We start from the raw sequence: 23,253 nt of genomic DNA, 5'->3' as shown, positions 1-23,253 counted from the left end.
CCTCATCCACACCGTTTTGTGAACTCGAGGGGTACTTTCTGGTCCTGGTCCTCACCCTGTCCTCCTACCTAGGGCCTTGACAAATGTCTGTCTTGTCTGCTTGGATTGTTTTTCTGCCTTCTTTACCAGTTAAACTCCCACATTAGAAGTCAATTTGAGCTCTACTTCCTCAGGGACCCCTTTCCCTCCACAGGGTCCAATTCCCCAGTGAGGCAGGGAAAGCATCGTGTGCCGGCTTCTCTAAAACGCTCAATCTGGCTGCCGTTTGTTCTTGGGATTATCTGATTACCTTCTTGCTGTTCCACTAGAGCCTCAGCCCTCTGAGAGCAGGGACCATGTCTATTGACTATGATTTCACCAGCACTATACACAGAGCCTGGGCCATGTGGATACTCCAGGAAGTGTGTTCAGTGAGTGGATGAGTGCTGAACAGGCAGTGGCTTTTATTATTGCAAAGTTCAAAGCACAGAGCAGAAAAAGCACAAACATAAGCACAGCACACCTTTCTTGTACAAGAAAGATGTTTAATGCAAAAGCTCAAATACACACTTCGACATCAGTGAGTTTAGTTCAAATTAAGTTCGTATTACAAAGAACCAAGAAGCTTGGAGGGGGCCACTGTTGAGGTCAAAAAGAAGTCTCTGCCCAAACTGGAAGAACACTGCCTTCGAGAAGGGCTTTCTCTCTTGGAAAGGCCCACCTCTGGAAATGCCCTCACCCCTGGACTCTTCAAACACCTCAGGCACCTCCGTGCAGGTACAGCAGCACAGAGCCACAGGCAAAGCTACCCCCGGGTCAGGATTCTGCATCCCCACCAGAGGAGGGCCCAGCCAAAAGGCACTGGGGCTTAGAACACAGGGGACTCTGCCAAGGATGGGGTGGGCACGGCAGCCCTGGAGAACCAGCTCAACAGGCTGCTTTGGGTGTAGGTGGGCCAGGGTCTTCTGGTTTATCCCTCACCCGCCCCCACCCCGGAGCTCGGTTTGCTCAGATGAACCACAGTGAGATGGGTCTGGTGAAGAAGCTACAAGGGCAGCGGTCGGTAGTATGCTTGGGGCGGGGACAGAGCCAAGTGCTCTGCTGAGGAGGACCTGTTTCTGCCGTCCTGCTAGCTGTCTGAGGCGGGGGGGGGGATGGGGCTCTAGTGGGGACCATTCCAGCAAAACATTGTTTTTGGTTTTTTACTACACTGGGCTTAATTTGAACAAGCCAAGCCTCTTACAAGGTGGGAAGCCATCACCTCTGAGTTGCTTCAGAGCTCACTCTGGGGCAGGCGAGGTCCCAGGAGCAGGCATGGAGAAGGGAGCTCAGGCAGAGGTTTCCCGCTGCCCCTCTGGGTGTTTAGTTTAAGCTCTGGTTAACTTCCTGCTGCAACTTCTGGGCAGGGCCGTTCCTGGGCTCAAGTTGCAGGAGACAACTGATGTCTTCAAAGCTGGATTTATAGTCCTGAGAGAAGAGAGCAGGGGGTGAGGATGAGGCCTGATGGAGGCAAGGTGAAGTGGAGACGGCAGGCCTGCCCTGAGCCACGTGGGGGCCCCAGGAAAAGGGACATGGCACCACCTCGCCCTGCTCTGGGAGGACTGCCACCAGCACGGACGTCTCGGACGGTGCCCTTCAGTCAGGGTCTTCTTACCTTGAGTGCCTTGTGGGCTTGAGCTCGCCTGTAGAACGCCTTCACGTTCCTTCCATCCAGCCTGAGGGCTTCTGTGCAATCCTTCACTGCTTCCTTGTACTGCTTCAGAACCAAATGGCAGAGCGCTCTGATGGGGAAAGACCGTTTGGAGGTTTCAGTCACTGCTTGGAGGCCGCCCACCAGCCACAAGGAGGTTTGAGGGCTGACCTCGGACTCGGACTCGCCGAACACCTGCTCTGTGCTGCATACTTTTTAGCTTCCTCACCCTCGAAGCAAACCACCGGCTCGGCCCGGAGGGGCCAGGGGCCCCGTGCACGCACCAGTGCCAGCCTAAGGCAGAGCCCGGATGGGAGCCCGGTGTGCAGGTCTCCACCCCCTAACCACATCCAGTCATCACTTGGTCTACTTCACGCTCCCGTCCTGTGCTCTTTTCACATCAAGAAAAGGATCCTGAAACCTCCCCCTCGATGGATTAAAAAGTCATCTACCTTAAACAAATACTGGACTCCGAGGATATGCATGCAGACGTGTTAGCAGTGAGAAATAAAGATGCCTCCAGCTCACCCTGAAATGTGCCTAAACTAAGAACAATCGATAGCCAAACAGCGATAAAGCAAATGTGACAAAACGTTAATGAGGAATCGATGGTAGGTATGCGGGCGTCCGGTGTCCAGTTCTTTCAACTGATATCGTGAAAATTTTCACAATCATGGGAAAAAACAGTTGCATACATCATACAACAAGACGCTCTACACCTACGGGGAAAGAAGTATGTATATCTTCATCCATCTTCAATTATTTTCCCCAAGGACAGTCATGAAAAACAGGTGTCTTGGAACTCATTTGCTATTTTCAGTGAGAATAGAGTATTTGCTTAGTTGGATGAACCATAACTTATTCTACCAATTCCTTAACTACAGATCTTTTTCATTTCTTCCAATTTGTAAACACAAGGTGCTGCCATGAGCATCCTTGTGCATAAAGCTTAGCGCCTATCACGAGGGACAGATGGGTCAACAGAAACACGCATTTAAAATCTTGACTCTTACTGCCAAAATGTTCTCCAAAAGAGCTGCTCTTGTACAACCAGTTATTGATAGAGCCTATTTTCCTGTAAGTGAACTAATCCTGGGTCTCAACCTTTAACTTATTAATATTGGAAGAAAACAGTGTCTCACTATTTTAACATAGTTGCTTTAAATATGGGCAAAGCTCTGTGTCTTTACATAAGACTTTTTAACCTTATGAAATAAAATTTACCTTTAATGACCTCTGTGGTCCCCACCTCCCCATTCCCTAGCTTTATAATACATTCCACACTGCAAAATAATTAACCCACGCATTCTTCTAGAACATAATTTTTACTTTCTACATTTGAAACCGTGGTCCACTTAGGATTTATTTTAATAAGGAGTGAGGTAGGGATTCAGGCTTATTTTTAACTCCTATCCAGGCAACCCAACACTACTCATTGGAAAATCCGTCTTTTCCCTACACTTTATCATCTGCTAAATTCTCGTAGGCTGCTATTCTCATTTTTTCCTGACAAACTTCAGAATCATTATCGTGAATTAAAAAAGTCTAATGTTTTTACTGAGACTGCATGGATTTATAAATTAGAAAAAGCTCCCCCTTGTATCAATTTTTTTAAAGTAACCTCTGTGCCCAGCAATGGAACCTGAACATATGAAATAGAGAGCCAGAGCTCCATGCTCCGCTGGCAGAGACAGCCAGACCCCCTGCCCCCCGGCATACCAATTTAAAAGCCGGCACAACAGGGGTGCTTGGGTGGCTCAGTCAGTTAAGCATCTGACTTCAGTTCAGGTCATGATCTCATGGTTTGCGTGTTTGAGCCCCACGTCGGGCTCTGTGCTGACAGCTCACAGCCTGGAGCCTGCTTCAGATTCTGTGTCTACCTCTCTCTCTCTCTGCCCCTTCCTAGCTCGCATGCTGTCTCTCTTTAAAAATAAACATTAAAAAAATTTTTTTTTGTTGTTAATAAAAGCAGGCACAAATTCTTTGTCATTCTTCCCACTGAAGGAGTCCTATGTTCTCTCCCCTCTAATTCAGGTAGGTTTGGGGACTGACCAGTAGAGAGGAAAGGGCATGGCAGAGCATTAAAATGGCATCTGGGGGGTGGCTGGGTGGCTCAGTCAGTTAAGTGTCTGACTTTGGCTCAGGTCATGATCTCACGGTTCATGAGTTCAAGCCCTGCCTTGGGGGAGCCCCACTTCTCTCTGTTTCTTGTTCACTTATGCGCTCTCTCTCAAAAAAAAAAAAAAAGCATCTGGGATGAGGTATAATTTCAGTCTCAGTGGATGGAAAATTCGTCAATATAAAATATAAAGTTATCAGTCCTCTAAATTTTTATTTGAGAGAGAAAGCGTGAGCGGGAGAGGGGCCGACAGGGAGAGAGAGAATCCCATGCAGGCTTCACGATGTCAGCACAGAGCCCGACACGAGGCTCGATCCCACAACCATTGGATCATGACTGAGCTGAAATCAAGAGTTGGACGCTTAACCAACTGAGCCACTCAGGTGTCCCACAGTCCTCTAAGTTAAAAATTCTTTAAGTTTGTTTATTTTTGAGAGAGAAAGAGAGAGACAGAGAGAGAGAGAGAGAGAGAGAATCCCAAGCAGGCTCTGCACTAACAGTGCAGAGCCAAAGGCAGGGCTTGAACCCACGAACCAGGAGATCATGGCCTGAGGCAAAATCAAGAGTGAGACGCTTAACCAACTGAGCCACCCAGGCACCTCTAAATTAAATTTATAAATTCATGGGTGCCTGGGTGGCTTGGTCGGTTGAGCGTCCGACTTCGGCTCAGGTCATGATCTCGCAGTTTGTGAGTTCGAGCCCCACATCAGGCTCTGTGCTGACAGCTCAGGGCCTGGAGCCTGCTTTGGATTCTGTGTCTCCCTCACTCTCTACCCCTCCCCCACTCATACTCTGTCTCTCTCTCCTTCAAAAATAAACATTTAAAAACATAAATAAATTTATAAATTTATAAATTCAATGTAACCATAACCAAAAGTGCACCAAGATACTTTCTGGAGTCTGTCAAGACGATCCTAAGGTTTAGCCAGAACGAACCTGGGAAAACAGTGATGCTCTGAGTAAGAAGAATAAGGAAAAGACTAGCCCTACAAGATATTATAAAGCAGTAATAATTGAAACAGTGTGGCATGGACACATTTGCATGAAAACTGTATTTAAACAAAACAAAACATTCTCCTGAAAGTGGTAAAACTCCAGGAAAACAGGCTGGCAGGAGTCTCTAGCAGGATGAGGTCAGCGAGTCAGGCAGGCCCAGAGATAGAGGAATCAAGCTGCCACTGCGTCAACACAGAACAGCAGGCAGCAGCCCTTTCTTCCAGGTTAGCCGGGCAGGCTGAGGCACCAGGCACCCCTGGTCCAATCAGCCAGTAAAACCACAGGGCCAAAGCCCCAAATCCATTCTTTGTTAAGTTCTCTTTTCACCTCATTTGACACCGAAATCGACCTGCACGGACGTGAGGCTACTTGGTCATTCTTTAACACCGCCCCGTGACAAGTGGAATTCTGCTATGTTTCATGGCAGAAATGTTAACAGCGAGTTTCAGCAAGCTGCCCCAGACTCTGTGCGAGCATTATGTGATTCGGTATATGGACCATGTCACCTGACTCAAACCTGGAATGCCTTTTATCCCAAGAATCTTGCATAGGGAATGGAGACACTACAGTAGAGCCAAGTTTTTTTTTATTTTTTTAAATGTTGATTTTTGAGAGAGGGAGAGAGGTGAGCAGGGGAGGGGCAGAGAGAGAGAAAGATTCTCAAGCAGGCTCTGCACTGTCAGCACAGAGCCCAATTTGGGGCTCAAACTTACAAACCGTGAGATCATGACCTGAGCCAAAACCAAGAGTCAGATGCTTAACTGACTGAGCCACCCAGGTACCGCCATCCAAGGTTTTTGAACAAGAGTAACATGTATATGTGAGCAGGAGAGGAGAAACAGAGTCACAACATTTTATCGTAAATCTTTTATGACAAATGATTGGATCAGATATGGTCCCTTGCTGAATATTTCAACTTCTGACAGTAAAACTAATAGAAAGATCTCACCGGAGCCAGGTTCCAATTCTGTCTCCACCATTTTAATGGCTGGGTGAGCTGAGCTAGAGCCCTTTCTGCTCTGAGCCTCCGATTTCTTGACTTTACAGGGGAAGACCACCTACCAATATGTCGGGAATGTGCTGCAAAGCAGTGACTCCCACACAATAAAAGGGATGGTGTCCTCACTGTGGGTGGAAAGAAGCACCAGCCACAGACAGCAGTTCATGGTGCAGAGCGCTCAACAGCGCCACCCACAGGTCAAACCCTTCAGGCAAGACCTTCTCTCTTGCTCCTGGGCCAGGTGACCATTAGTCCACGGCCTGGGTTGCCCTAGGGCTGGGACAGTGCCAACACTTCTAACCGGAGGGGCTAGGGGGAAGGGGGAAGGCGGAGAGACATGTATTGAGGCTTTTACTTTCAGAGTGTGCTTATTTGGGTGGTTCAGGAAAATCTGAGGGGGAGAAGGCCCGACAAAGCCCAGGCTCCACACTGGCACCGCTCTTTCTATTCCTCTAAGGTAGCAGATGCCACGGGCAACACCTGCCTCACGGTGACCAAAACCCGTGTGAAGGTAGGTTTAGAGCTACAACATCCTGACCAAAACGCTAGGAATGAAGAGCCCACCCCAGTCCGAGAGAAGACTCTGGAACAGTATCCAATGTCCTAAAATCCCCCGGGCCAGCAGCTACATGGAAGATACCTGTTGCTGTATGTGGCAGACTCCACGTCACTAAATGAGAGGCTTTCACTGTACTTCTCAATAGCTTTCTTATGGTTTCCCTTCTTTACAAGCTCATTGCCTTCTTCCTTCAGAACTCTGGCTCTCTCCACATCCCCAGCAGAAGGCACTAGATACAAATTCAGAAGAGGAAAAAGCCATGGAGCGGGTGCCCAAGCGAGACCCACGAGGCCTTGCCGGCCCCATCTCTTCCAAGTCATCTGCCACCCTCCCCCACTGTTCCACCCCCCCCCCCCCCCGCCAAGATCCCTACGCTGCCCTAAAGCAGCCTCCCTGATGAAGGAGTCCCCCATGTGGCTTCTGGGAAATTAAACAATTTTTCAGTCATAGGAGGTTGGGGACTCCCATACAAACATACTTAGACGTGCACATAAGAATAGACAGAACTCGGGTTCTAGTCCCGGTGCTACCACTTAGGAGCTGGGGATCTCGTGGGGCCCAAGTCTTCTGGACCTTAGTCTCTCCATCCACCGGGGCACTACCTGCCCTACACGTGGCTAGTTTAGGATGAAATCTGAGCATGCAAAACATCCTATAAACTTAAAGCAGGAGAGTAAGTAAATGAGATTTAAATAAGCAAGCATCTGAGGAAAAAAGGGTATAGATCCCAGGCTTCAGAAAAGGGCAGAAGAGCCCGCCAGTCTTCACGGTGGCTTTGGCCCGGGCCCGTACCCTCCCTCACGAAGTGCGTGCAGCTTCCCCACCCCCGCCCTGACAGGGAGACAAGGTGAAATGCAAGCTGCTCACTTGGCTTTCCGGCCCTTCACTGAGCAGCCCCACATCGTCGTTCCAGACCTCACTCCCATTTCACCTGTTTTTGTAATTTTTAAAAACTATCTTTATAAAATACTGATATGTATGGCACGGGTAAGGTTTTAGGAACTGAACTAACACCCTTGAACTTATCCCTCACCTTAAGAAACAGAGCATTCACTAGGACCTTTAAAGCCCTGTGGGGCCCCCTCCCCAAATCAATCTACTCCTGGAGGAAACCATTATCGCCAATCCTGTGCTCCCTTCCCCTGCTTTTTTCTTGGTAGCTTAACTATATACAACAGTTTCTATAAACCATTTGCTGTTTATTTTGCTTTTAAACTTCGTATAAAAGAATAAACGATTCTAACTATGCTTCTTTGATCTGGTTTTGTCTCCTCCCCTCACCAACGTGATCCTGAGATTCACCTGTGTTGATACGGATGCCTGGAGTTCATTCACTCTCACTGCTGTGGTACAACTGATTTATCTGTTCTATTTACAGATTTGGGTTGTTTTCCAGTTGTGTTTTTTGCTGCTGCAAACATTCTTGTACACGTCTCCTCTGCGCACATGCGTGAGGTTCTCTAGAAGCAGAGCCAAGGGGCTGCCGCGTACACACGTCTTCAGCCTGACCTCGGCTCTGCGACACAGCACGCTGCAGGCACGCGGATTCCCACTGTTCACCTGCGATGACCACAGGCTGCATTCTCTCAGGTTCTCTGGCATCTCCCCCAGAAGCCATTCCCCAAACCCCTCAGTGCACACGTAGGTTCACGTTTTGAACTCCCCAGATACTAAAGACTCTAAAGCACTTATTCTTCCTCCTGTATTTTCTTTTTTTTTTAAGTAGGCTCTACCGCCAATGTGGGGCTTGAACCTACAACCCTGAGATCAAGAGTCATGGGCTCCACAGACTGAGCCAGCCAGGCACCCCTTTCCTCCTGTATTTTAAAATGCTGTTTATGTGTCCCAGTCTCATCAGACTGAGAGCTGCCTGAGGGCCGAGACTGCCTGCCTTCTGTATGTCACACTGCCTAGCACAGCACCTGCAAAACATATGGCTCAGTGGCTCTGAAAGAAGGAAATTAATGGTAGGTGCTCTGAAGCCATCTAGTTCCTCAGCACCCCACATTTTCATTCCGGAGAAGAACGGGGGACACTTAGCAGGTTTCCACAAACCAGAGTGAGTGCTACCCATGGTCAGATAGGTTCCCTCCCGGGAAGGGGAGTTAACTCTGCCCTCCCCTGACACCCATGGCTGGGCTCCAGCCCGCACACCTGCTGCACCTCCTCCCCTCACCACCTAGCTTGCTGGGCCCACCTGAGGCCCCTGGAGCACTGGTGAGCCTGTGCCTCAAAAATGGCCTCTTACTCAGTCTCCTGTCTTTGGGTTACCTGACTTTCATCTCCCTTCTCTTATTCATCTTCCAGGGACTCCTTGCACGCGTGTGGGTGTGTGTTGGTTCTTGGGGAAGCATCACCCTCTAGTTAAGAAGGTGGGACAGATGGCTTACGGTGGAGCTCATCACAAAATCTCAGCCCCTGGTCACAGTGACTAATTCAGACAATAGCCTGTGACCAAATGGGCCGGAATCATTGAGAAAACATGTGACCTAGGGATTTAAAGGAAAGACACTCTCTCCTTCTTAGGGGGCTATTGGAAGAAGAAACCAACCTTCTTCTCCTCTGAGCCATGAGGCACAGCATATGGACATGAGGCCAGCAACTGCTACAGCCGCTTCACTACTAGGAGGGAAGACTGCCCCAAGACAAAGCCAACACACTAGAGGAGAGAGCTGAGAGAGCACGGAGGAATGGACTCAGAGTCTGAGAATGTTGTGAGCGGCTGGAGCAAACCCTGCCTGAACCTGAACTCTGAACTTCTCAGTTTCATGAGCCAGTACGTTCTCTTTGTCGTTTTCACCACGTTGAGTCTTCTGCTCTTGCTACCAAAACACCCTGGACGATCCATACCCAGGACCGCCAAAGGAACTAATGTCGTATGTACACCGACGCACCAGGCTGGGGGTTCCAGGCGTCTTCTATCGCTTCACCCGTACAGCGGTGGGTGGGCTTTCTCATCACCTCAGTCTCTAAGAGGTTAGGACTTTTCGTTTTGTATTTTTTCTTTTAGATACTTTTTATAGCGCAGTTTAACCAAGGCCAATTTGTATAGGATTACTCTACAGAAAGTGGCTACGGGGAGACTATGCCACTCTGGGCGGCAAGTCACAACTTACCTCTGCTCTTTGCCGTTGTGGTTTCTCTGAATTTGCTTTTAGCTCTTTCTCTGCGGCATTCGGGGGGCAAGGACTCCCACCTCTTCTGAGCTGAAACGGGCACCAAGGGGGTCAAGGGCAGCTTCAGGCGCCACTCGGGCCCAAGTGAGTCCATGAGAGCTCTGCTCATCCTGGAAAGGCAGACAGAATTACAGGGAGGTTTCCGGCTGGGTCCGGAAGATATTCCTCCTCTCATAAATCCAAAGCGGGTGTACGAGAGCCACCATCTCTTCCTGGCCTTCTAACACACAGCGGGAAAGGGACAGAAGTCTGCACACGACAGTACCCCCTGCTGCCATGACATTACTCATCTACATTAACTTCAAAGTGGTGACCGCTGCTCGTGAAGCGTACTCCACCTTATCCCCAGAGGACCACACATGCCCCAAGAAAGGAAACGTTTTATATCTTCCTAATGGATCTATGACAAGGCCACGCAAGCACCTGACATTGGATTTTTAAAAAGTGCAAATCTTCTATCATTCTCTCATTTTAAAACCCTTTAGTGGTTCCCGTTTCCCTGGGCTGGCGGGGCCTGACACCTGGTCCCTTCCCGCCTCTCCGCTTTTACCGTGTGCCACGTTCCCTATTGATCCCTATGTTCCAGGCTTTGCACATGCTCTTCCCTCTACCCGGAACAATCTCTTCCACCTCCCGTTCCCCATCTCCCCCTTCTGGCCCAGCTAACTTGCTTCAAATGCTGCTCGGGGACCTCATCCATCTTGTATGTGCTCAACCAGCGAACAGAGCCAACTGTGTGCTTTTTCGGCTCCAACGACTGCCTCCTAGAGGCAGTGTGACTAGAATGAAAGCGTCACAGGCCGGCATCACTGCAAACTCATGTCCTTGGACTCTGATTGGCACGGCTGTTTCAAACCTCCACCTCCTCGTCCCGGCTCCCTCACCCTCCTCCTTCTTCGGGGCAAACGTCCCCATCCTGAAAATGCAAACCCACCTGCAAGGGCACCTGACCCTTCCCATTTCTCTCCTGTCACAAATGAAGAAGTGACGAGGCCAACCTCTCCAGCGAAGCTCCGGGTCTCCCCTCTCCCTGCCTCTAGCAGCAACCACGGCCAGCACCTCTTCTACAGCTTCAACCTTTCTCCGTGCCCGGAGGGCCGCCTGGAGGCCCCACTCTGACTGCACAGCTGGACTCCTCTGCCTCTCCTCAGCCAGACCTCTTGAACTGCTGCTGTCACATCCACCAGTGACTTCATTCTTAAACCCAGAAGTCCGCGTAAGCTCCCTGCAACACCCGACAGGAAGGATGTCTTTGTCCTTCTGGAAACACTTTCTCCCGAAATGCTCCAAGTTCCCTCCTAGCCTCCAGCTGCTGTTCTCCTGGAAGTCCCTCAAATGTTGCGATTTTCAAAGCTCCATCCTCTCCCCCCAGCTCACTTGCCGTGGGGGTCGTCTTCTCTCCCACAACCTCAATCCACCTCGACACCGATGACCTCTGAATCCAAATGTCTGCCCTGTATTCTTCTCCTTTGCCCCCAACCGCTGTCCTTACATCTCCCATCTCGGGTCCCCTCCAATGCAACCTGTCAGCCTCCGGGATGTCTCTTCTATTCTTCCCTCTCCTACCCTCCTAACACCAAATCTCACTGAACTACTACCCAAATGTCCCCAGAACTGGTCCCACTGTCCTCCTTCCACTATCCCTACCGTCTCTTCTGAGTTACTGCTGGGCCCTTCCTACCCTGCTCTCCTTCATGTCATCCCTCAGCACGGAAGCTAGTCACCTTTTCTCTCAAATCTGCTCCCGCTGTCCCCCTGCTAAAGCCCCTTTCACAAAGCCTCACCATGCCTGGATTAGGTCCAGGCCCCTGAGTGCCAGGCCCCCGTGTGATCTGGTCTCACCTCACCCGCCCGAGCTGAGCTCCTCACCAGCAGCGCCAAGCAAAATGGGACTTCTCGCAATTCCTGGAATCCATCATCCTCGGTCACCCTGCGCGGGCGGCCTTGTGGCTGCCCCGATCCCGGATTTCTATTCATTTCTCAGCCATGGCTCGCCTCCTCTGGAAAGTCCTGACCAGTCTCCTCCCTCCCCCTGGCTGGTCAGGTGCCCCTTTCTGCCCCTACAGCCCCCTGGGCCGCCGCCTACCACAGCACTCGACATACACGGGTGCACTTGGCTACTACTGGGGTTCCCCATGAGACTGGGGGCTCCATTATGGCATTATGGCAGCCAAGAGCTATGTGTCAGGCATCGGCCCAGGCCCTAGGGCAAAGACGGGCACACGAGTGGCAGATTCTGTTGAAGGACAGAAACCAAAAGGAGGCAGAGGGAAAACGAGTGAAGCTAAAAATGACACACTAAATACATACCATGAAGTCCTGTGAAGGGTTTGCTACGGTGTCATGTTCGGCTTTCTAGCAGCCCGTGCAAAGAGGGGAAACATGCTCAGGCACACAAATGAGGGTATCCGTGCGGTACAACCACTCAGAAGCCCAGAAAGCAGTGCTGCCCGACGGACCACCTGAAGGGGTCACAGTACAACATACAGAACCATCCCCGCGAACACCACCCGCCGCCTTGTGCTGCGGCTGCCTGTGCCCCTGTCTTACTTTCCCTGCTCTAGGTAGGTCTGCGGAGCAAGTGGGATCTGTACCTGGTTGTTACTGCGGTCTTGCCCACCGAACCTGGCACAATCCTTCCAACAGAGCTCAGTAAGTGGTTACAGCGTGAATGACTCGGAGCAGCTAGGGAATCAATCCACCAGTCCTCTAAGTCTGACCCCGAACACACCTGCTAAACATGACAGCTGACTCTCCTTCTGCACTTTCCCCACGTGCTCATTAGGAGTTTCTAAGCCTAGCCCAAAGGGACCCCCAGGAGATGCCCAAAGCAGTAGCCCCAAGTGCATCCGGAGGACAGGGAGTCCCAGAGAGACTGCGGGCGGTGGCTCAGGCTCACCTGTTGATGCCTTCCAAGGCCGACGTCACGCGGTCATCAATCTGCAGTGCGGTCTTGTAGTCGACATAGGCCAGGGGGTACTTCTCCAGAGCCTCGTAGGCGGACGCTCGCCGCAGCAGAGGCTTCAGGCTGAAGGGAACCAGGGCCAGTGCTCTAGGGCAGGAGGCACAAATGTCATCTGGCTGCTGAGTCACCAGGGCTCCCCTGCAGCTCCTTCCAGGCAGGGTCATGTGCAGCATTCAGTATATACAGGAGGTCACATCTGGTAGAGACACTGCTAAAATGTCAAACCTTAGAGGAGGGACTTTCGAACTTGGACTGAGGTGGAGCAGGGCTGATGGACAGAAGGCCACTCGTACTGTGAAATCTGTGTGCCTGTCCATCAGTTTTCATGGCTGCAATCCACCCTGCAACCCCACCCCAAGTCAAGCACAAGTGCCTTGTAGTTCTCATTCTTCGATGTGCTTCTACGGAGGCTGACCTGGTGGGAAAACAGGCTCTGGAGTCAGATGGGGAGTGGTGTTGGAATTCTACCTCTGCCACCAACCACGTGACCCCAGGCAGGTCACTTTACCGTCTCGGTCCCCTGCAACCCAGTGCTAGCCTGGGCAGGGTGGTAAACTTACCCCACAGAGTGGTCATGAGCACTCCCAGAAGGAAACCTAGCACGGGCCTGGTACAAATGACCTTAGCACAGGCTCCATGAGCCTGCTCACCTCTCCTCCTCTCCCACCTATCACCAGGGCATGAATCTAAGGCAATACCACAGGACACAGGATCTGAGAACATGAAGTCCCATGTGCTAGTTCAGTGAGGAGGAAAGAAGGCAGGGTCAGACTAGCTCGAAGAAAGAAGTATGAAAAACTGTTTAATGTTTAACATCCTTTACCCCTGGTCACCGATGAATACCTCTTAGTTTCTTTTGAGACCATTCACTAACCTCTATCCCTCTTTCTTTCCCTCCCTTGCTCCCACACACATCCACCGCAGAAAAATCCTGGGCAAGCCAGTCACCAGTCTGCAGCTCAATCTCACCCTCAGGTCCCAAACCTCAAAGGCCTTTAAGGCCCACCTCTAACTTCCCACCCTACTCCTTTTTCGGCAGACTCCAAAGACACAAGTCAGGGGCCACGAGGACCAAGTAGAGCCTCCTATCCTCAGTGACCCAGCGGTTGCTTCTGAATTATCTGGCATGGCTGTAACTGGTGGGATCGGTCCAAACAGTAACACAGGCCAGATAAACCCAGCCTCCTCTCCTGAGACCCCCAGGCTCCCAAGGTCACCCCTGCCCACTTACAAAGTGCAATCCTTGATGCAGTCCTTGCAGTTGCCATCCTTTAAGTGGCACATTGCACGGTTAGAGTAGAGAATACTTTCTTCTCCAGGGTTCGAAGAACCTGCCCAGGGGGAAGCAGACAGCAGGAGATTAACAGGGCGGGAAACGGATGCCCTGGGGCTCTGGGATGTATTTCATGTGAGTCCTGATCAGGCTTGTTGGTCTGATGGGCTGCCGGGTTTGTCATTCTCACGTGGAGCCAGAACGGGAGGCTTCCTGCCACTCACAGGGAGGGTGAGCCTCATTCTACCAACCACAGCCCGTTGCCCCAAACCTCTTCTCCAGCACTGAACTTGGGACCAGCCAAGAGACAAGACACGAAATAGCTGGCTTCTGCTCAGAGAAGTCCATGCTGTAACTACACGTGTGTATGTGAGAATTTTATTACAAAAATCATGTAAACCCAATAAAAGCGTTCCTAAAAAAGAAAAGGAAAATGTGATACATAGACTGAACAAGGGTTGTGGGGACATAAAAGACAAGAGTAATTCCACCTGGTCAAATCAGACAGGACTTTGCCAGGGAAAAGTCCTCTGGGTGTGGCAGGATTAAGCAGAACTTAATCAAAGGAAGGATTCGAGCTACCAACAAGCCTGATCAAGAAGCCCAGAGGGAGAATTATCAGGCACTTCTCTAAAGGCAGTCCTTATCCTCAGGAATCTCAGAAGCCTATGTCTTTTATTGTGTGGCCACAATGACTTTCATTTTTTTAAATGTTTATTTTTGAGACACACACACACACACAGAGAACAGGAGCGGGGGAGGGGCAGAGAGAGAGGAAGAGAGAGAGAGAAGGAGAGAGAGACAGACACAGAATCCGAAGCAGGCTCCAGGCTCCGTGCTGTCAGCACAAAGCCTGACTCGAGGCTCGAACTCACAATCCGTGAGATCATGCCCTGTGCCAAAGTCGGACGCTTAACCGACTGAGCCACCCAGGCGCCCCAACTTCCATTTTTAAAATAATTTTTCAACTACTTTATACCCACTAGCATAGACCATAATGGAAAACACACGAAAAACCCTGAAAAATACCAAGTGCTGACCCAATAATTCCATCCTGGGTATATACACAAAAGAATTAGAAACAAACTCTCTTTTGAAAATTATGAAATAGCTAGAAAAAAACAGTGTTAACGGGTACTTGACATCCACCACTGGACTTAGCACATGTTATATTTGTTTCCAGCCTTTTGAATTTTTTTTTCAATATATGAAATTTATTGTCAAAATGGTTTCCATACAACACCCAGTGCTCATCCCAAAAGGTGCCCTCCTCAATACCCATCACCCTCCCCTCCCTCCCACCCCCCATCAACCCTCAGTTTGTTCTCAGTTTTTAAGAGTCTCTTATGCTTTGGCTCTCTCCCACTCTAACCTCTTTTTTTTTTTTTCCTTCCCCTCCCCCATGGGTTTCTGTTAAGTTTCTCAGGATCCACATAAGAGTGAAAACATATGGTATCTGTCTTTGTATGGCTTATTTCACTTAGCATCACACTCTCCGGTTCCATCCATGTTGCTACAAAGGGCCATATTTCGTTCTTTTTCATTGCCACGTAGTACTCCATTGTGTATATAAACCACAATTTCTTTATCCATTCATCAGTTGATGGACATTTAGGCTCTTTCCATAATTTGGCTATTGTTGATAGTGCTGCTATAAACATTGGGGTACAAGTGCCCCTATGCATCAGTACTCCTGTATCCCTTGGGTAAATTCCTAGCAGTGCTATTGCTGGGTCATAGGGTAGGTCTATTTTTAATTTTCTGAGGAACCTCCACACTGTTTTCCAGAGTGGCTGCACCAATTTGCATTCCCACCGACAGTGCAAGAGGGTTCCCGTTTCTCCACATCCTCTCTAGCATCTATAGTCTCCTGATTTGTTCATTTTGGCCACTCTGACTGGCATGAGGTGATATCTGAGTGTGGTGTTGATTTGTATTTCCCTGATAAGGAGCGACGTTGAGCATCTTTTCATGTGCCTGTTGGCCATCCGGATGTCTTCTTTAGAGAAGTGTCTATTCATGTTTTCTGCCCATTTCTTCACTGGGTTATTTGTTTTTCGGGTGTGGAGTTTGGTGAGCTCTTTATACATTTTGGATACTAGCCCTTTGTCCGATATGTCATTTGCAAATATCTTTTCCCATTCCGTTGGTTGCCTTTTAGTTTTGTTGGTTGTTTCCTTTGCTGTGCAGAAGCCTTTTATCTTCATAAGGTCCCAGTAATTCATTTTTGCTTTTAATTCCCTTGCCTTTGGGGATGTGTCGAGTAAGAGATTGCTACGGCTGAGGTCAGAGAGGTCTTTTCCTGCTTTCTCCTCTAGGGTTTTGATGGTTTCCTGTCTCACATTTAGGTCCTTTATCCATTTTGAGTTTATTTTTGTGAATGGTGTGAGAAAGTGGTCTAGTTTCAACCTTCTGCATGTTGCTGTCCAGTTCTCCCAGCACCATCTGTTAAAGAGACTGTCTTTTTTCCATTGGATGTTCTTTCCTGCTTTGTCAAAGATTAGTTGGCCATACGTTTGTGGGTCTAGTTCTGAGGTTTCTATTCTATTCCATTGGTCCATGTGTCTGTTTTTGTGCCACAGCCTTTTAAATTTTTGATACGGCCAAAGCTCCACTCAACCTCATCCTTCTCTCTCGCTCCCTCCTCAGACGCCCAGCGCTCAGCACAGTCCTGAGGTTGGGATGTGACATCCTCCTGCATGCCTGTGTGCCTGCTGCCATTACAGCTGCATTCCTAAGCTTTTCCCAAGTGGCACGCTATTGTCTATCCTTCAGCAATTTGCTTTTTTTCCATTAAGTATGTTACCATGTTGAGGCATGACAACTTTCATTCAACATCAACGGTGACAAACCTGATAAAATAATAACTTTTCCCCCCTTATTTTGCCAGGCCCTGAGTGAGACAGCAGAGTACAGAAAAAAGTAAACTATATCCTGGCCTTTAAGGGAAGAGTACAATTACTCACAACTTGCAGTGCAGGTCAAGTCACTGGAGCGCACAGAAACAGCAGCGGGGCAGTGGCAAGGGCACTGGGACCTAGAATCCCGCCACTCAATCCCGCGGATCGAATGTGCCCACGTGACTATCACGTGAAGATACCACTTCACAGACCTGCCGGAAGGGTTCATTTTGTTAGGTTACTCCCTGCTGTCCTTTCAAGAGCCGCAAAACTGATCACAGAAATCCAGGGATTTGCCCAGAAATTATCTGGACAATCAACGGCAAGATCAGAACCGAACGCTGGTCCCCTACTAAATCCAGACACTAGGCCCTTCTAAGGATCCAGAATAAATCCACACAAAAGCACCAGCTTTTTTCCAGGCCGGCTGGAGTAGGATGAAAGAAAAAGGCAGAAATAGCAGTCTCGCAGATTCATCCGTGACTTCATCAAGTGACGCTGAGATGAGAAGGTGGGCCTACAAAGGAGGGTTCTAGAAGAATAAGAGGTGGGCAAACGAGTGGCCTCAAACTGCAAAAGTTCAAACAAGAAAGACTGGAGTTTGGAGAAGATTTGGGGAGAAGTCTAGCAAAGTGACTCCAAACTTGGACTTGCGAATCAGACCCATATTCAAATCCTGCCTCTGACATGTCTTTATTGTGTAATTCTGGACTCCTCATCTAGAAAGTATCTTATCCACAGGTTTGTATGAAGATCAAAGAATTGACGTCTGTAATGTCTGGCACACAGTAAAGCACTCAACCAATACCAGCCAAGAAAGGGAGAGGAGGAAAACATAGGGAAATTGGTCCTACGGAAAATGAGGGCTCACAGGTAAGACACTTTTGGAGAAGAGGTTTGGGGCAATGGGCTGTGGTTGGTAGAATGAGGCTCACCACTTCTCCAAAGGGTCTCACCCATGAGCTGGAGGTTGGGAGAATGGACAAGGACATGCTATACCTCTATTAAAAGTTATTTTTAAATGTTTATTATTGAGAGAGAAAAAGAGACAGAGAACGAGCAGGGAAGGGGCAGAAAGAGAGGGAGACACAGACTCCAAAGCAGGCTCCAGGCTCTGAGCTGTCAGCACAGGGCCGGATGTGGGGCTCGAACTCACGAACCGCGAGATCATGACCTGAGCCAAAGTCGGACGCTCAACCGACTGAGCCACCCAGGCGCCCATGCTACACCTCTATTTAAAGCAAAACTTCCCAGTAGCCTCCCATCAGGGAATACAATCCAAACTCCTTACCACAGCCTATTGTGTAAAATAAGGCCAGTAAGTCTCTGCCGCTCAAACTGCCCTCAACACTTCCTGTTCTTCCACAGCTCACTATACGCTGTGGCGCCTGGAACACACCGTGCTTATTCATCTGGGGCCCTTGGAATGAACAGTTCCTCCACCTGGAACACGCAGCACCCAAAAGTTTGTGCACCTGGCTTCTTCTCATCATTCAGACGTCACTTCAAATGTCACTGCTTCAAAGCTGTCCTTGACCTTCCACTCTAAAGGAGCTCCCCAGTCTCCTGCCTTACCACATCACTGTATTTGTCTTCTTTGCAGTCCTAATCGCGATCAGACAGGCCTTGTTTACATCTGGATAAAGAAAATGTGAAATATCCACACAATGGAAATTATATGGCCTTAAAAAGTTAGTAAGAAATTCTGTCACATGCTACAACACCGATTGCAACGTCCTCGAGGCCATTCTGCTAAGCAAAATAAGCCAGTCCCAAAAGACAAATACCATAGGACTTCACTCATTTGAAGTATCTAATCAAAACCAAGGATACACGAAGTAGAAAGGTGGAAACCAAGGGCTGAGGGGGAGGAAAGGAAGATGACAGTGTTCAATGCGTAGAGTTTCAGTGTCGCAGATGAAAAAGTTCTAGCGATCTGTTGCACAACAATGTGAATTTACCTGCGCTTAAAAATGGTTACGAAGATAAATTTAAGGTTGTGGGTTTTTTTTTACAGCAATAAAACATGAGATCAAACATCCATTAATACGGAGATATGTTTGTGATATGTCAGCAAGTGAAAAAGAACCAGTAACAAAACCATATTACCATTAGGAAAAAAGGGGGTGGGGGGCGGGCGAAGAAAGAGCTAAGGAAGCCTCTCGCAGGATGCCAAAGCAGGGAGCGGGCGGGAAGGGTGCCGGGTGGCCCCGGTGAGCCAGACCACCGCTGAGAACGCCGGCCCCGGGGGGTCGGGGGCCGAGCGAGGTCTGGGCGGCCGCGGGGCCGTGGGGGAGGAAACACCGGAGGGGGGGAGGCAGGCCTGGCGGAGAAACGGGGGCCAGGGTCGTACCTTGCGCCGCCAGCGTCTGCAGCGCGCGACTGTACAGCGCCGCGGCCTCGGCGAACTGGCCGTTGCGGAAGCTCTGGTTGCCGGCGGCGCGGAGCCCCTCCACGGAGTCTGAGAGCTTGGGGGCCATCCCGGGGCCGGGCCGGCGAACCGGGGGGCGCGTCAGTTACCGCGCTGAGGCGTGCGCAACCGCGAGCGAGCGGGAGCTCCCGCTGGCGAGGACTCGGATCCCGCGGCCAACCAGCCCGTGAGGGGGCGGGACGGACGGGGCGGGGCCGGAGCGCCGCGCGCCAGAAGCCCTCTGCGCATGCTCAGCTGCGGGCATCCCTGGTGAAGCGCGCTTGGGTCGCCGGAGCTGCGCCGGGTCCCTGGGGATGCTGAAGGTCTGTGGATGAAGAAGATGAAAAGGGGCCAGGGCCCTGCTCGCGAGGAGCTTACATTCCAGTGGCAACTGGCAGGCTGTTAACTCTTGAGCAAACGAAGATGATAATCTCATAATGTGATTAGTGCTAGAAGGAAAGCAAAACAGTGATGTAAAGCCAAGTGTCCACGTGGGGGCTGTTTTAGGTAAGGGAAGTGGGAAAAACGTCTCTGAGGGACTAATTGAGCTGGAGCCTGAGAAGATTTAGGGAGTGCTGTTCCAGGCAGAGAGTGCAAAGGCACCGAGGCTGGAGGGTGGCTCGTACCTAGTGCTGTGTAGATAATCATTTAATAAATGAATGGACTGATAGGTTGATGAGGATCTTTCCCTAAACTCATTTATCTTCAGCCTCATCTGACTTCACTGTATGTCCCACTTCATACTCCAGTGTTTTTTATTGCTTGTTGCTACCTGCGGACATTAACCTTTTTCTTTTGCTTCCTAACGTTTGCTTATGCGCCGCCCCCCCCCCCCCCACCCCAGTCTTTTCCAAACACTTCCTCTTGCCCAGTCCTGACTCCACCTATAATCGACTCAACCATCGTCTCTGAAAGCCTTTCTTGCCTCTTCTCTTTTACCTTGTTTCTCCTCTGCTCCTATCGCAACCAGGGTTTACCCCTATTTAGCACTTAACACTCTGTGATTGTAAGTTTACCGTTTTTCTCAAAGACTGAGGTCGTTAAAGGCAGGAGCTAGGTCTTTATTTTTGTCTCCACAAGACCCAATAGGATCTGGCACCAAGCCTGCAGTTATAAAGGCTTGTTGACAAACACCTGGTCTCTCAGGAATTTAGTTACAATTATTTATGTAAACTCAACCAGACTGTAAACTTTCTGAGGGCGGAGTGACTGTTGCCTATGAATCCCCTCAGTCCAGCACAGACTCCACGCAAGAAGAAAGAACGAACACTTTGTGTGGTGGGAAAACTCGAGGCGGCACACACACAGCTGCTTATCTACTCCACAGCTTCCATCTTTGCTTCTAGAAGTTTGAATTTCGCCTGAGATTCTCCTGGCCCAGGGGATGCATCATATTTCTTTAAGGGAATCAATACTCTCTCTCCCTTTTACCAGTGATTGGTCAGGGGTGGACATGACCCTGATCCGGTCAGTGATACGGGATGTTTGCTGAGTGTTTAATGAGAAAGTTTTTCCTCCCACGTAAGAGGTACAGGACTTCAAAATAACCTTTTTTGCTCTCTTTCTGCTTTGGGCACTGTTGGGTTAAGGATATACACCTGGATATATACTGATTTTTGCAGTTGTGAGGCAATCAGCACAGGTATGAAAAGCCAACGTACTGAGTAGGGTGGGAGGGGAAAGATGAAATTGACATTGTCGAGCCACTGAGTCAACCCTGGGACTACTGACTTCTGGACTCCTTAATAAACGACAAATGCGTGGTGCCTTAAGCCACTATTTAGGTGTTGTTGGTTTTTTTTTTTTTTTCAGTTGCTTGGAGGTGGGTATATTCTAAATGGTATACCAGACAAGTATGCCTGTGGCAAATTATATTTTCCAAAAATGAGGAAAACAACACTTTCCAGTCCCACCCACTTCCAGAACTTTACCACTCCCCATCAAGAGATGGAGTCTATGTCGGCTCTTTTGAAACTGCTCAGGACTTTGGGGCCCCCTCAACAGTAGAAATATTATCTATCTACCTTCCAAAGCTATGCTGTTAAAAGGGACTACAGCTTCCTCCTGGCTCTCGCTCACAAATATCGTTCAGAACCCAGCCTTTAATCTGTGAGGAGATACAAAAACAAAAACAGAGAAGGCCCCTCTACCCCCAGCACCAGCTTGTCAGCCATGTGGGTGAGGCATTTTGGGTGGTAATCCATCCAAATGGTGACTGATCTTGGCTGACACCATGAAAAAGAGATGAGCCTTCCCTGCTAACCCATGCTCAAATTGTAGATTTATGAGAGAGAACAAATACTGTTTTACGTCACTAGGTTTTGGGAGTGGTTTCTTTTTTCTTCTTTAATGTTTTTTGTTTTTAATTTATTTATTTCGAGAGAGGGAGAGCACAAACACAAGTGGGGGACAGGTAGAGAGAAGGGGGGAGAGAGAGAATCTCAAGCAGGCTCACACCATCAGTGCACAGCCCAATGTGGGGCTCTGTCTCAGGAAACATGAGATCACGACCACAGTGGATGCTCAACCTACTGAGCCACTCAGGCGCCCCTGGGAGTGGTTTCTTACACAGTAATTGATAACTGGCAATCCCTTCCCACAATGTTGCCTATAAATGCAGGTTTGATAAAAGCAGCGTTGAAGAAATTTAGGGGAGGGGGCGTCAGAGGGGAAGTCTTCTAGGAGAAAGTGACTTTTTTTTTTTTAAAGTAGGCTTCACACCCAGTGCAGAGCCTGACACATGGCTTGAACTCATGACCCTGAGATCAAGACCTGAGCTGAGATCAAGTCACACACTCAACCTACCGAGCCACCGAGGGGCCCCAGAGGTGACTCTAAAAACAACTTTACTAATTTCCCAGACACTCCTATATGTTTAGTCACGCATAAACCTTAGAATCAATTTAACTACCACACACACACTCTTGGACGTTTAAATTGGATTGTATTAAGCCTACTGACTAATTTAAGGACTTGGATAGCTTTGTATTGGTGACTCCCTCTACCCAAAAGCAAGATATGACTTTATATTTTGAAATCGACATGGAGTTTGTTTGTACTTGATGTTTATCTGTTTTTTTCTCTCCACAGACCGGTTTGTTTCAGACCCGTGCCTCATAAAATCAACTCTAGTTTTACTCCCAAATTCTACACACCTGTGGGTCTGTCTGTGGGTCAAATTCCCATCATTTCCAATCTGAGCTATCCTCTGTCACTTGAATTCTGATTCTGATATGTTACCTCCAAATTCCTGTTTGAATATTGCCAAATAGTGAAAAGAGGGGGCCATCAAAATTAAGATTTCAACTTTAAAAAAAATTTTTTTTTAACATTTATTTATTTTTGAGACAGAGAGAGAGCATGAACAGGGGAGGGTCAAAGAAAGAGGGAGACACAGAATCTGAAACAGGCTCTAGGCTCTGAGCTGTCAGCACAGAGCCCGACACGGGGCCCGAACCCACAGACCGCGAGATCATGTCCTGAGCCGAAGTCGGATGCTTAACCGACTGAGCCACCCAGGCGCCCCAAGATTTCAACTTTTAGCTGTTAAGATTACTTTGGTGGAAACGCATGAGAAGCACTATCAAAACTGCTTCTATATAGATAGGCTAAAAAGAGAATTAGATGTGATACTGTTTTTTAATATTTAGTTACAGTATGTAACAACAGGCTGTGAAAATAAAGTACTATTCTGAGGTTTTACTTCTTAAAAAACATTTTGACTCCTCTCTAACACATGTGTTTCTCAGGTATTAAATAGATCATAGTAGATTTTAGCATTATCAGAAAGCCTGAAAAAAACTTTCATTCTCAGTGTTTCTGGAGGCTCAAATATTATTAAAACAATTTTAATGAGAAAAAAATAAAAATAAAAACAACTTTACTGAGAAATAATTCACTAGCATATAACTCACCCATTTAAAGTTGAGTGCAGTTCAGTGGCTTTTATTGTATTCAGAGTTGTGCAATCATCACCACGATCAATTTTAGAATATTATTACCCCCAAATGAAACCCCACTTCCTTTAGTCGTCATGTCCAATTCATCTACCCCTTCACCCCCAAGTCTAAGGCAACCAGTAACCTACTTTCTGATAGATTTGCCTGTTTTGGACTTTTCATGTAAATGGAACCATATGAATCCTTTGTGATTGGCTTCTTTTGCATACCACAATGTTTTCAAGGTT

At 48.7% G+C, this 23,253-nt stretch overlaps 1 protein-coding gene across 1 annotated transcript; it reads right to left on the bottom strand.

Moving 5' to 3' along the window:
* Positions 1 to 415: 415 nt before the first annotated feature.
* Positions 416 to 19,269, bottom strand: TOMM34 (translocase of outer mitochondrial membrane 34). The gene is made up of 7 exons (XM_043602286.1): positions 19,011 to 19,269; positions 13,716 to 13,815; positions 12,419 to 12,571; positions 9,460 to 9,629; positions 6,425 to 6,572; positions 1,634 to 1,760; positions 416 to 1,446 (listed from the first exon to the last, which is right to left on the bottom strand). The coding sequence occupies exons 1-7, from the start codon at positions 19,135 to 19,137 to the stop codon at positions 1,342 to 1,344; spliced, it is 930 nt and encodes a 309-aa protein (XP_043458221.1). The 5' UTR covers positions 19,138 to 19,269; the 3' UTR covers positions 416 to 1,341.
* Between the last annotated feature and the right edge of the window lie 3,984 nt (positions 19,270 to 23,253).

The sequence above is a fragment of the Prionailurus bengalensis genome, chromosome A3, assembly GCF_016509475.1.
Source record: "Prionailurus bengalensis isolate Pbe53 chromosome A3, Fcat_Pben_1.1_paternal_pri, whole genome shotgun sequence".
In the NCBI taxonomy this organism is placed as follows: Eukaryota; Metazoa; Chordata; class Mammalia; order Carnivora; family Felidae; genus Prionailurus; species Prionailurus bengalensis.
This window is presented reverse-complemented; position numbering and strand designations above follow the sequence as displayed.

Excerpts from the sequence above, each read along its gene's own strand:
- TOMM34 (XM_043602286.1), bottom strand. The coding sequence starts at position 19,137 with ATGGCCCCCAAGCTCTCAGACTCCGTGGAGGGGCTCCGCGCCGCCGGC. Across the intron at positions 12,572-13,715 it reads TGCATCAAGGATTGCACTTT|AGCACTGGCCCTGGTTCCCT; the intron begins GTAAGTGGGCAG and ends CTCCTGCCCTAG. Across the intron at positions 1,447-1,633 it reads AAGCCCACAAGGCACTCAAG|GACTATAAATCCAGCTTTGA; the intron begins GTAAGAAGACCC and ends CTCTTCTCTCAG.